The sequence below is a fragment of the Acromyrmex echinatior genome, chromosome 17 (assembly GCF_024713525.1).
Source record: "Acromyrmex echinatior isolate Ae372 chromosome 17, ASM2471352v2, whole genome shotgun sequence".
Lineage (NCBI taxonomy): Eukaryota > Metazoa > Arthropoda > Insecta > Hymenoptera > Formicidae > Acromyrmex > Acromyrmex echinatior.
The window spans coordinates 328,763-341,879 of NC_141868.1; the positions used below are offsets into that span (position 1 = coordinate 328,763).

General features: G+C 33.7%; 1 protein-coding gene across 1 annotated transcript; it reads right to left on the reverse strand.

Moving 5' to 3' along the window:
* Window positions 1–1,183: 1,183 nt before the first annotated feature.
* Window positions 1,184–12,292, reverse strand: LOC105150722 (ubiquitin-protein ligase E3C). Its single transcript, XM_011063986.2, has 6 exons — window positions 11,813–12,292; window positions 7,164–7,616; window positions 6,276–6,826; window positions 4,601–5,406; window positions 2,275–3,543; window positions 1,184–2,108 (listed from the first exon to the last, which is right to left on the reverse strand). The coding sequence occupies exons 2-6, from the start codon at window positions 7,577–7,579 to the stop codon at window positions 1,941–1,943; spliced, it is 3,210 nt and encodes a 1,069-aa protein (XP_011062288.1). The 5' UTR covers window positions 7,580–7,616; window positions 11,813–12,292; the 3' UTR covers window positions 1,184–1,940.
* Between the last annotated feature and the right edge of the window lie 825 nt (window positions 12,293–13,117).

Consider the following 13,117-nt stretch of genomic DNA (forward strand, 5'->3'; position numbering starts at 1 on the left):
GAATGAAATGATATGAGTGTTGAAAACAAGAAATGGAATGCACTTTTAGATGCACGTGTGAAAGAATGGTAGAAAAAAACATCTTACAATCAGATCTCGAATTTCCCTATATAATCTTAACATTCTCTTTAAAGTTTTTCATTTAATTCTTTTATGTTGTATCTGCTTATTTCCATTTTTATCAATGTAGATTAACTTTAATCTTTTTATTTTAACTTTTAATCTTGGTTTAACTTATCTTTCTGTCCCTTTTTCTAACTCTTAAAGCCAGAAGAAAGATAAAAAGTAAGTTAAAGAGGCACAAGTTAAATTAAAGTTAATCTGTATCTGACATTATTTCACTTTTAGTTTCACTTTTATATTTCTAAAAGCGTTCGAGGAACGGTTCTTCAATTGCTTGTTGACATCAAGCAGCATGCAAGCTGCATAATGTTCTTTTTTCGCAGTTTCGCAGATGAGATGTTGCGATATACCATGATACGACCCAAACAGAACAAGTCACACAGATAACGTCAAAATGACATTAAAATGAATTGAAAGTAATTGAAAAATAACTTTTAATGATTATTGGAGTCATTTGATATCATTTTGATATCATAATGACTTATGAGATTAGGAATACACTGAGAGAATTTTTGGTATTTATGATTATAATTACCATAAGAGAATGGTTGCAATTATTATAATTTAAATATAATTTATAGTTATTCTTTGAATGATTATATAAAACATGGAATAATATTAATATAATGTTTATATAGTTAAGTAAAATGTTAAGGAACGAGTTTTAATAGACCAAAAAACTTATATGGATATGAGTCTTAATAAAAATATTGATTTAAATGAAATAATTAGTATATTAAGAAAATAATATTTCAATCTCTATTATTAATAATGTCTCAATCTCTATATATATTAATGATATAAATATATTAATATTATTTAAATTATTTTATTTAAATATTTAAGTACGTATTTATTTTAATCCTTACCTTATTATTTATATACATTCCCTATTATTTAATATATAACAATTAAAGATCAGCACAAGTATATATACAAATTATATATTACTAAAATCAATACAAAATATATTAATATGAAATAATTAATATTTGATTGCAAATAAAATAATCAATTAATATAAATTTATAAATGTTTTTTTAAATAATATCGACAAACATTTTCAACGCTTTCAGGTATTTTATTTACACAACTTAACAATATACCTCATAAATACATACATCTATTCTCACATATATTGAAGTAAAGTAGCAGTCGTTGTGACAAAATCACATCACATGGCGAATATAAAACAATAAAAATATACATAATTTATACAATTGTAGGCCAAGGGCTTGAAAAATTGAAACCAAAAAAATATCCGTACATTCTCCGACATGTGTTATACACACTCATGCATACTACAAACGTTTCGTGTCTTCTTTACAAACGGCACATCAAAGTGACATCGATGATAATCTCCGTTGGTAGGTACTTTTGCTTAGTGTATATCAGGCCTGTCCAATTTGAGCTCCGGAGCCAAAACGCAAAGCTATCGACGCAAAAAATGTAATAAGATTTCACGGACTGTAAAGTATTGATCTGAATGATGCTTATCAACATTTTAAGATTTCAGTCTCTGAAATGTTATTCACATTGAATTTTTTTGCGTCAATGACTTTTGTCTTGAACTCTTCCGGAGTTCAAATTGGCATGCCTGGTGTATATATAATTGGCCCCTCCTGTTATATAATATTAATATCTTCGCCACGTTTCCCCCAATCTTGTAGGAAGTCCTAACGCTAATTCACATAAAATACAGCATGAACAAATCATGACATTTTCTCCTCATTACATCTTATACACTCACAAAGTTTTACATTGTATTTACACATTTGGATCAAATGGGAGTCAATAGAAGTGAAATTAAAAAATCTCTAACTAAGCTCAAAGCCCGCGCCGGCCTGTATCGCGTACAGGAGTTTCTCGCGTAGGATTTTCTCATCCGGAAACTCGGGAAGTTTCAGCAAATTCATACAGGTACTCGAAGTCGGCAAACGATCCACGGTGCCGGCATGCTGAATGCAGAATGGTGGATCGAGTTCCTGTGAACAAAAATACGTCAAAGATTGAACAAACAATGGAGAAACAAATGTAATGTAATGATTAGAATACTGATTGTTGTTAATTAGATTCTAGGTTGAGATTGAGTTTTGTAATCTAGTTTTCGAGATATCGAGTTGTAGAATCGCACATATATTTACAACGCACCTTGAATCCTAGGAGAGGAGGGCGACTACAACTGGTAACAAACTTTAGTAGTTGGCTCTTCTGCTGATCGTTGAACTCGTTGACGACCTTCCAGAAGGCAGTGATAGTCGGATGATCGGGCGCGTATCCGCCGGTATAATTCGTGTGTAACATCAAGTCGTTCACGTCCACGGGAATTTGCGCGCCCGAGATGAGTACTTGCAGCTCCTTATTGTTGAACATTTGCAACCAGTCAAGTGGTACTACACTGCCGATTCCTTGCTTGAACGCGAAACACTGCGCACGTATCTGCTTGTTCAGTTTATAATCGGCCATCAGATGAATGTACTCAATGCGATTGTGACTTGTCACGGGGATGTTGGCGCCGCTCGGCTTCAATTCGTCGACCCGTCTCTCGCCAAGTTCGTCGCTGAGTACGGTGAAGTCTAATCCGAGATCCGCCACGTCACCTTTGTAACTCTTCAAATAGAGAAGGCTGCGATACATGATGGGATCAAGAGAGGCTAGGTGATGCACGTCCACGTCCGATTGGCGTCCGACGATCTTCGACAAGAAGAACTCAGCGAACGGCAACTCCACTAGCAGATTCTCGTACAGTGCCTTCCCCAAGATTCTGCCAATAAAGTAATAATGTTTTGGGAAATCGTCAACTAGCAACTGCACCGTGGGATTCGGATACAGCATATTGTCCTTGGTGAGTTTGAAGAAACCGCGGTTAGGATCGAAACTGGTCTTTAATAACTCGGATAAAAATTCTCTGAATAGACCGCCACCGTCGACACCGGCTTCTTCCAATCCCGCGGTATTAACCAGTTGAACTCGCATCTTCAATCGCAGCTCTGGTTCATTTTCTGGTGATAACTTCTCGAAAGCGTCTTCGTAGAGGTAGTTTCGTCTCACGGAGATCTGTATCGACGGACCCTGCATAAAGTGTGCGAGTTCGCCCTGCTGTTCCGCTTTATCCTTGTAGATTAACGATTGGAATACCACTACACGATTATTGAACGGTACAACAAATGGTATCTCGCGCAATAGCGTTAATGTCCGCACTTCTGTCGCCGATAACGGTGGCCCCTCCTCAAACTCCTCCCTCGTAAAGGCCCTCAGATTCTGAAAGGGCACATACCCACGTAGCCGGCGTCTACGGAATGCAAAGTCCTGCGGTTTGTCAATGGGAATGACGACGTTGGATGCGATCCAATGGCCTTCAGGACAAAACTGCCGCCTGAGATCACGCGTGTGTAGTTGTCGTAGAAGACCCACCGTGACCTTGAGCAAATTAAATTTTTTATGACTATGTATAATATTATTTATCATAATAGTAACTCTTAATTGCAATTAATAAAACTTACAGAAACTTGAACATTTTTTTTAAGATAAAGATTAATTAAAAAATAATCAGAAAATCGTTAATCTTACTTAATATGTTATTAGACATTCGAATTTTATGCAGATATTTTTGCAGATATGCGCAAAATATGCAAATTTGAACAAATATGCAAATGTGCACAAAATAAATATGCAATATTCTTGAGGCTTCCACGGGTGCTTTCTATATAAAGATTATGCGTTTCGCGAGTTTCCTCCGTGTCCTCCAGATCTATTCTTGAAATGCCAACGTTTCGTGAACCTTGCAGTCCACTTCATTTCAGGCCGAGGAGCAGCCTGATATTTATCTGGACAATATCCTGCAAGATTCTAATGTTAGCATTCTAAGAATGGATTCGGACATGGAGGAAACGCATAATCTTTATAAATAAATATACATTTTTAGAATACTTTTTTAATAAGACGAATTTCTATTGTATTTGGATGTTACTTTCCAATATGTTTTCTAAAAAAATATGAAATTGCATAAGAATCCAATGTCTAGTTATCAATATGTAAATTTTACAATACAAGTGAGCGAGATCATGAACGCTAAGCTATATCTTCATGGTTATTAGAAATCGAATCTAATTGTCATGCTAAAAGCTAGGACAATTTGAAACAAGCTTTTAAAAATTCTATCCGTTATATATCAGTTTAGATGGTCCTTGCATATAATATTTATGTAACAATAGCGATATTGTATCACTCATGCCTTTTTCCAATGTCGATTAATTTTAATCTAATTTAATTAACTTTTTATCTTTTTCTAATTCTAAGAGTTAGAAAATGATAAAGAATAAATTAAAATTAAAGTTAATCTAAATTCTTTAGATTGAAATCTCACTCTAAAGACTGAGCAAGTCTTAAAAAAGAATGCATATGATGCATGAAAGCTAAACAATAATTATCATTAGATTTTAGAGATTTCAAGAAAATATCAGAATTTTGGTGGAACCTTGAACAAGTGCGTCCAGATCTGTGTATCGTGTCGGCATTGAACAGCGGACGTAGGACCCAGTACAGCGTTTCTGTAGTCATCGCGTACTGTGGGTCGAGTATCAGGAAACGCTAGCTCCACCAGACCTAAGCAGACACTCTTTAGATGACCAGACAGCACTGCCAGCTCCGCGATGGTAAAAGGCATTGTATGCTGCTGCCGGTTTTTAGACACATGTTCTATGGAAGTTGGTTCGAGAAAGAACTCCGTGTCGTGCAATGTTGCGATCAGCAAGCTAAACAACGAGCAGAATACCGCTAGTAATGGGACTATTCTGTCGGTGTCCTCGGTTGAAAGAGCGATTCCACGCGATATAATCTGCAGAAGAGATGTGGCGGCACCACCACCAAACAACGACGTCTGGCGAATCGACGCTAAGCTGGTCCACAGATGTTTAAGAAATACCGGCTTGAATGCAAGCATATAGAGCAGTTTATATTTTTGAACGGCCAGCTTATTCGTGATAAGTAGATGATGGCATAACCGACACAATGGTTGTAGCAGCACCGGGGGATCCGATTGACTCTGTTCAATCGCCGATAGAATACCGTTTACGCGTTGCTGTTCGTTTAACATCTCGATGCACTGCCGCAGGATATCTGCCTGTTCCTGATCGGTCATGTTACCATTCGATTCGTTGTCTGAATCATTATCGGTCTGTCGCTCCGAAATGCTTTGCTCGGCCATCAACGGCACGATGGTTGAACTCAGAGACGCGAGCACTTGCAAGTAATTCGTCAGTGCGTCCTCAGGTTTGCACCATGCTACGAAAAAAAGTCAAGTTTTTATTAATTGTAACGTTAATTTATCAAAAATATAAATTTAGTAAAAATATAATAAATTAAATTAAATTGCAATATTTTGTCAGCATTACGCACAGGGAAAAAGGTTTCTTTGGATTTAGTATTTCTTATTTATTTGACTAAAATTTGTTTCATTGAAACAACACATGCTTGTACGAAATATTATGTGTTTGAATAAAAATTTTGTTGTTTCATTCAAGGAACCTCTATTGACAGAAATAACATTATTATTTGAAATAATATCTTTTAATTAAATAATATATTATTTAGTTATAATGAAACAAATTATTTATTTGAAAATGGCAAAATATATTGATAGAGGTTAGGTTGTTCCATGCAAATAATTGTTTTCTTAGAATAATCATTACATTTTTTGGCCGGAAATATAGAAATGGCTTATACGTCTAACAACAGGATTAAATGAACAGTGCTATATCAATTATGTTTGTGCCATACAGTTGATCACGCAAATACTGAAGATAGACATTATCTGTTCAAACAAATAATGTATTTAAGACAAAAATATACATTGTTTCAAATTAAAATAATCGCATTTATTGATTTAAACATTGGTTTGTTTGGACCATTCCAAATAACAAATTTATTTGCTTACAATAAAATTTATTAAGTCCAAAGAAATTTTTTTCTCTGAGTGGAATATGAAAAATATTACTCATAAAAAATATGAACATAAATATAATTAATATGAACAAGAACATTAAAAAATATATGAATAATTCGAGAAAATGTTATCGAGAAAACTGAATAATATTTTATCTGTGGTAGAATTAAAGCTAATAATGTTAATAGAGCTTTTTGTTTATACTTACAAAACTGATTAGATGAATCCAATGACAATACACAATAAAGCAGGTTTATTGTAGGTACCAATCGGAGTCGATTGATACAAATAATTAACTGGATATATGGAAAGTCTTTGAATTCTGTTAATGCAGGCACAACAAACATGCGAATAGGATCGGACAGTCTGGGCGAGAATACGCTTCTGCACAGTTCCCGCAGCACGAGCGTGGAGAAGTTCTCTCTGTGATTCACGTAAGAAATCAAGTCGACAGGTCGTTTGATCATATCCAGTAAACACTTGGAGATCGGCGTAGGCGCGACCGACGTCACCTCCGCCATCGGTGGTACCTTCTCATCCAGCAGCTTCCTCAACTGCTCGAAGTAATTATGTTGGATCAGGTAGACAAATATACTTTCTAGATGCCGATAAGTGTGTTTAGATGCCGATAACGGTAGCACCTTCTCCGTGTCTTCTCGCGTTGTGAATACCTCCAGAACTCGTAACGGTATCGCCAAGGAGTATGCTCCATCTGGCAGCGTTTCCGTGTTGTATCGCATACACATGTGAAGAATCCATCTATATCGAATAATATTTAAAATAAATACCATATACATAAACATTTCATAGAAGGCCTCTATTTTATAACTCTTAATAGTGTCGTTAAAAATTACAAAACAGAGATATAAAGCATCATTTGATTAGTATAATTGTTTTTGTAGAAAATGGTATTCTCTAAATAGAGAAGAAGATATTATGGCGGCATAGTCGAGCTGCTGATCAAATAATTCTATAAATAATCGCTAGAATTCTATCCTATCTAATAGCGGAGATATTAAGAGCGGCCATTATATTTATATTGATCATAAAATTATCTTTTTTTCCATATATTATAATATTTATATTAATAGTTTACCGTAATCTCCACAGCCATTGCGACGAACTTATTGACTTCAATTTAATTTCTCTCTGGTGCTTTAAAAAGTGCTGAAGAACCCATATCAGTCTGTTAGCGTCTAAGATATGATTATAAAAGAATAACAACTTTCGTAGATACGGCACTAATTCTTCTAGGCTTAGATTTCTGCGTCCAGCTGCTTGTTGCGCTTCATCAAACTCCTTCCTCTTCTGCGCGCACATCAGCCTCCTGGTGACGAAGCTGCGTATGCGCGCCTGTATTTTCAGCGCCGCATCATGCTTCTTGCGCTGCTGCTCCCTCTTTAGCCTCTCTAACTGTGCGTGTTGCAGGAGAACGGCCCTCTCGTCTCGTCTGCTAGCACCTGATAAATTCTGCTGTGGCTTGCGCCTATAATCTCCCTCAAAGCTATACATGATTCATGATCAGTTGCCCGATATCTTGAATTTATCTCTGAAATATTAAATATATTATTAATATACTTAATAATAATTATATGTATAAGCAAATAAAATATGAAATGCAATAGCAATGTATAATTTTTTCTCGCATAAAATAATTTACATATCTAAAACAAAAATTATAATTTTGTAAAAATGTATCGATCGTGCTTGTATTATAATGTCATATTGATTTATCGAATAAATTATGTATTTTTTTTCTAAATGATAATTTTGCCTCTTTCTGTGTAAAAGAATTATTGCTATCACATTAAATATTTTTTAACACAATAAAAATGTCAATACAATTCAACTTATTTTGATACTTGACTATATACAGTTGACTTTGATAACTCAAGTCTCTATAATAATGACAAATTACATTTTATTTCTAAATTTTACCTAGTTTTTACAATAAATAATTATCACTGGATTATGCACCTCACTCCATTTGATAACAGTTTACTATATTTTTACTAGTACAATTTTGTAATTAACTTGATACGTGTAATTACTATTTTCAGAAGACTTCAAAACGTAGAGTCAAAACATTTACATTTTTGTTATTTATATATGTAAATAAATAAATTTTATATAACACTCAACATCTATCCAGTCTTGTATTGGCATTTTTATTGTGTTCCATTTAATTCCTTACAGTCAAAAACATTTTAATTTGATAAGAAGTTAGTTATTGTTTAAGCTTTAATATATACGAGTGAACTGTTCTCGATATTTTAATGATTAAATGCAGAGTTGGTTAACTTTTTTTAAAACTGAGCTAAGTTACAGTTAATAACCTTGAAAATTTAACTTAGTTAAGATACAAGTTGATTATAATGAAATTAATTGAATTAAAAGTTAAGTTAATAAAAAAAAGTAATTGAAAAGTTAAAAGTTAAATTTGTTTTTATATATTTTTTTAATTCATAATTTCAGGATTTTGTATTTGTATTCTTACAAATAACGGAAATGACAAATATATACTTCGTTTAGAAAATAATCTATATTTTATTTACATGTTTTATTTACTGTTTAATAAGATAGATTTATATAAGATTCGACTATGAATGCTGGCCTGCGATATGACTAAAGCTTCAGACACAATACGAGGGAGATGCGATAATAATAGATTTCAACCTATCAGAAACTAGATACATCAAAATACACGGTTTCTGACAGATTGAAATAGGGGTCGATAATTTGTGTAAATGAAATGAAAATTACAAAAGTGAGCAAATTCACTAGAATATTTATAATTTTATTGGTCAACACCTAGTAAATTTGCTTTCTTTTGCAATTTTCACTTCATTTTAAGTTATCGCTATTACCACACATTATGTCTGAGACTTAACTTCAAAGAATTAAATAAAAAATTAATAGTTACTAAATAAAGTAACTCAAAAATAAAGTAACTAAATAAAGTTAAAAAGTTAAGAGTCTAAAATGTAATTAAATTAAGTTAAAATTAATTATTTAACTTTTTAACTTAACTTTTATCTTTTTAACTTAGCACTATCCAACCCTGATTAAATGTTTTGCTTATTATTAGGTGTTGGAATTAATTCGTAGCGTTTTTAATGAAAGAATGTTATTTATTTCACATGAGCATTAAAAAATACATTAATGAAAGTACTTCCCATCACTTGTAAAACGCTACGAATTAATTCCAACACCTAATATATTAATACAAAATATATCTAACGTTATATATAATTATCTAACATTATATATAATTATTATTCTGTTAAATATACTATAAAAATTTAAAGGTCCATAATAAAATTTATGCATCCTGCTTAACCCTTATGTTACCACCCGGGTACCCGGGTACCCATCGGCGTGCATTATGTTAAATAAATTGTTTCCTGAAGACGTACGCTAAAATCCTCTCGGATCCCCACGATTTGACTAATTTTCTATCAAATCATGCATTAAAAAAATTTTGTTTTTTTTTCTTCATAAAAAATTTATAATTTGAAAAAAAGTACATGTATGTACCACCCGGGTACCCGGGTACCCCTTATATAAAAATAGTGAAATATACGTATTACGATTTAAAAAAATTGAGGAAATACAATACAATAATTTTTAATAAATAAATTACATAAAATATTATTAATTTTTGATAATTTATTAAACAAATTAAATGAAAATGAACGTTTTTATTACATTTCAAAAGTTATTCACTACATTCCAAACATTTCGTAATTTTTGCTATGTGCTCATCGCAAACTGGCTTTTGGCATGAAACGCAGCTCTTTCTTGTCTTTCGCCGTTTCCTAATTGGTTGTTTGTTACAAATATGGCATGTTCCAACTACTACTTTTCTACCAGTCGTATCACGTGGCTGATTGTCAGCAACGACTTCCGCTGCAACTGTAGGACGGTCAATGTAGCTTTCAACTGCCAATTTTGTAGCTGGGTTTCGTACAATTTGTTGATTTGAAGCTGTCTCTTCAATCATCGGCATGGCTAATTCTTCTGCAAGCTGGTCTAAGAAAATTTTCCTTTGATTTGTCTTTTTTTCAATAATTTTATTATTTTCATAATAAATGATATATGCCGCTAAAGCAGAAATGTCGAGAATATTGAAAAAGAAAGCTAGCGGCCATCTGGATGTTCGCCGTTGTGTCGTATATCTTGAGCACATTTGATCCATTCTATCCACTCCAGCTTTTGTTTTATTGTAAAACAATATCATATCTGGCTTTTGATGAAGTGTATCTGAAATTACAGCATTGGCATGCATCGTGCTGAGTAGAATTACGGCTTTGTTTTTTTTCGGCACATATGAACACATAGTTACTTTTTTATGAAAGCCGAAGATAGTTGAAAGTATTGCTCTTGATTTTGATGCCTCTCTTTTCGAGTAACTTTCTTCCAAACACGTGGCTCTCTTTCGGGGTGTTTACCGTTATATTCTTGATAGACAGCTTCTGCCTTTTTGTTAGTGCAACGTACAATAATATCTACCATTTCCATAGTCATAATTTTTTTGAAAGTATCAGAAATCGATAACATTTCTGTGATTCTGTGTGGTCCAGCTCTTTGTCGAATAATGTTTCTTGAAGGTGTTTGATGAAGGTTCGGTGCATTTTTGAGCCAAATTGTGTTGTCTTTAGCAATAAAAGATGTATTATTACTTCCTAAAACAGATAAAAATGTCAAGTATAAATAAAATATGAATAAATAAATACAAATATATGTGCAGCTATAAAAATATAGTTCTTACTTTGCGATGTTGCAGCAGCCTCGTCTTCATTTTCTTCTTCAGATTCGCTTTCACGTTCATTTTCTTCTTCTGCAGCTTCTTCATTTACAGACTCCTCATCACTACCGACATCTTCCTGAAACTCAGCCTCGTAATCACTCTCTTGCTCATTATCAGATACCTCAAGATCAAGATTATCTGCAGGAAGCCATTCGTCGTCTTCACTGTCAGATGATACTAAACTTTCATTTTCTTCATCACCTAATAATACTTTCAAGTATTCTCTTTTTTCAGCTTCACTCAATCTAAACAGATAAATAAATTTATGTAAACTAAAAAAATTATACTTGAAGCAGTCCTGCAATCAATGAAAATATACAAAAAATATATTTATTTTACTTATTGTTTTACATACCTTAGAAATTGTGCTCTTGACAGTTCTTCATTATTTTATACACAAAATCTAATTTTAAAGTAAAAAAAATATAGGTAAATATTTTTAATAAAAATGTTTATATTTCAGAGTATATGAATCAATAATCAGCGATCTTGAAAATATTTGTGAAAATACTACGCGTCGTTTCACTGCTCTAAGCGATACGTGTTACTGCTCCGAAACGAGAAAGACTGACGCTATTAGCTTAGTTCGCCAGGTACAAACAACTATCCCCTCTCAATTCTTTAAATACCTTTTCAATTTAACATACCTGGCCTTGTCGAAACAAGGGTCAGATAGTGCGGCTGCCTAAATCTTATACCTGCAGAGGATTATAAAGGTTACTGTATACGAATTTATTATTGTACTTTGCTCGAAATATCTCTATGAAATATTAATAAATCAATATTCATCCAATACATAAATTTATTTTCAAGTTTACGACAGTTTTACCTCAAAATTTCTGCATGGGTACCCGGGTACCCGGGTGGTCATTAGTGTGGCATTTTTTGGGTGGTAACATAAGGGTTAATCATGCTTGGCAAGACTTAAAACTTACCTTCAGCGCAAATTAAAAGTAACACTCGTAACAATTACAGAGATAACTGAACCATGTTCATTCTCTTGAAAGAAATTGACGGGACATTTTCTGTAATTAAGATTCTCATGTTCCCCCTCTTCAGTGTAAAGTCCTTTCAGAGCACGTATGAAAGTCTCGTCAATTTTCAAAACGGTTTGGTGTTCGAACAGAAAGGTTAAACACAATCGAAGATTCTTGACGCAACGTTCTCGACCTAATGAATGCCGCGACGACGGATCCGCGATATTCTATGACACTCTGTCGATCCTTCACGGTCCATCGCCGGGCAGAGACAATGACTCGCGACGGGAAGTAAGGAATGTGTGTATGGCACCTATTCCTACACGTCTAGTCATCGAAGCTCGCCATGTTTCGGCCCTTCGGCGAGATCCACATTTGTCAATGCTATCTGCTCGATTCTGAAGTCCGAAGTCCAATCACTCCAATCTTTTGTTCCCCGTACACCAGCGCACCAATGTCCATTTTAGTGATCTGGAAACTAAGTTCCACATTTATTTTACGAAACTGTCGATAAAATCGTAACAAGAGTTCTAAGGCCATATCCACTCCATTTCTTAAATGAGTACGTGTCAAATAAAAATGTATATAAATGTTTATGGAAAACTCTAAAAATACAGTTGTATTCTTATTTACTGTATTTCATCGTCATGCAACATCATAATTTATTTATTATAAGTTTCATCGTTTTCCGAAAGACGTTAATGTTAAAATGTTGAAAAACTTGCGGAAAAAAATGTCAATGCAGGCTAGCCGCTTTGTTAACTTGAACGCGTCCAATGTTAAAAATGGTATGTATATAATTAATCTCTTGGCGATACAGTAACTTGGCAATAAGTTACACGTCATAATATACAATATATCAAAATTTGTATATTGTTTACGCTCAAATTGACAAAACGCTTATCTGCACGCCGAGCAAATGAGCATAATTAGTTGTTACTTATAAATCCAACCAATCATATTCAATTACTCGGTAAGCCATGCCTAGCCGCTTTGCCGTCTTGAACTCAAAATTCTCAAATATACGATTGATTTATATAGAGCAAAACCAATCATATTAAAGAATTTAACAACAATTGCAAAGCTATTTTTTTCTACTAAACACAGCCAATGAATATGATTGGTTAAGTTACTTATAAATCCAACCAATCACATTCACTCACTCGGCGAGCAGGCTAGCAGTTTTGTCCAACTTGAACGCGGCCATTGTGATAAAAACTGATAAAAGCGCCTGCCGGTAGGAGCTAAGGGGAGGTAGACGCG

Coding starts and splice junctions, on each gene's coding strand:
- LOC105150722 (XM_011063986.2), bottom strand. CDS start 7,579: ATGTATAGCTTTGAGGGAGATTATAGGCGCAAGCCACAGCAGAATTTA. Junction 6,827..7,163: donor CAATGGCTGTGGAGATTACG/GTAAACTATTAA, acceptor TATTCGATATAG/ATGGATTCTTCACATGTGTA. Junction 2,109..2,274: donor CTCCTCTCCTAGGATTCAAG/GTGCGTTGTAAA, acceptor TTTTGTTCACAG/GAACTCGATCCACCATTCTG.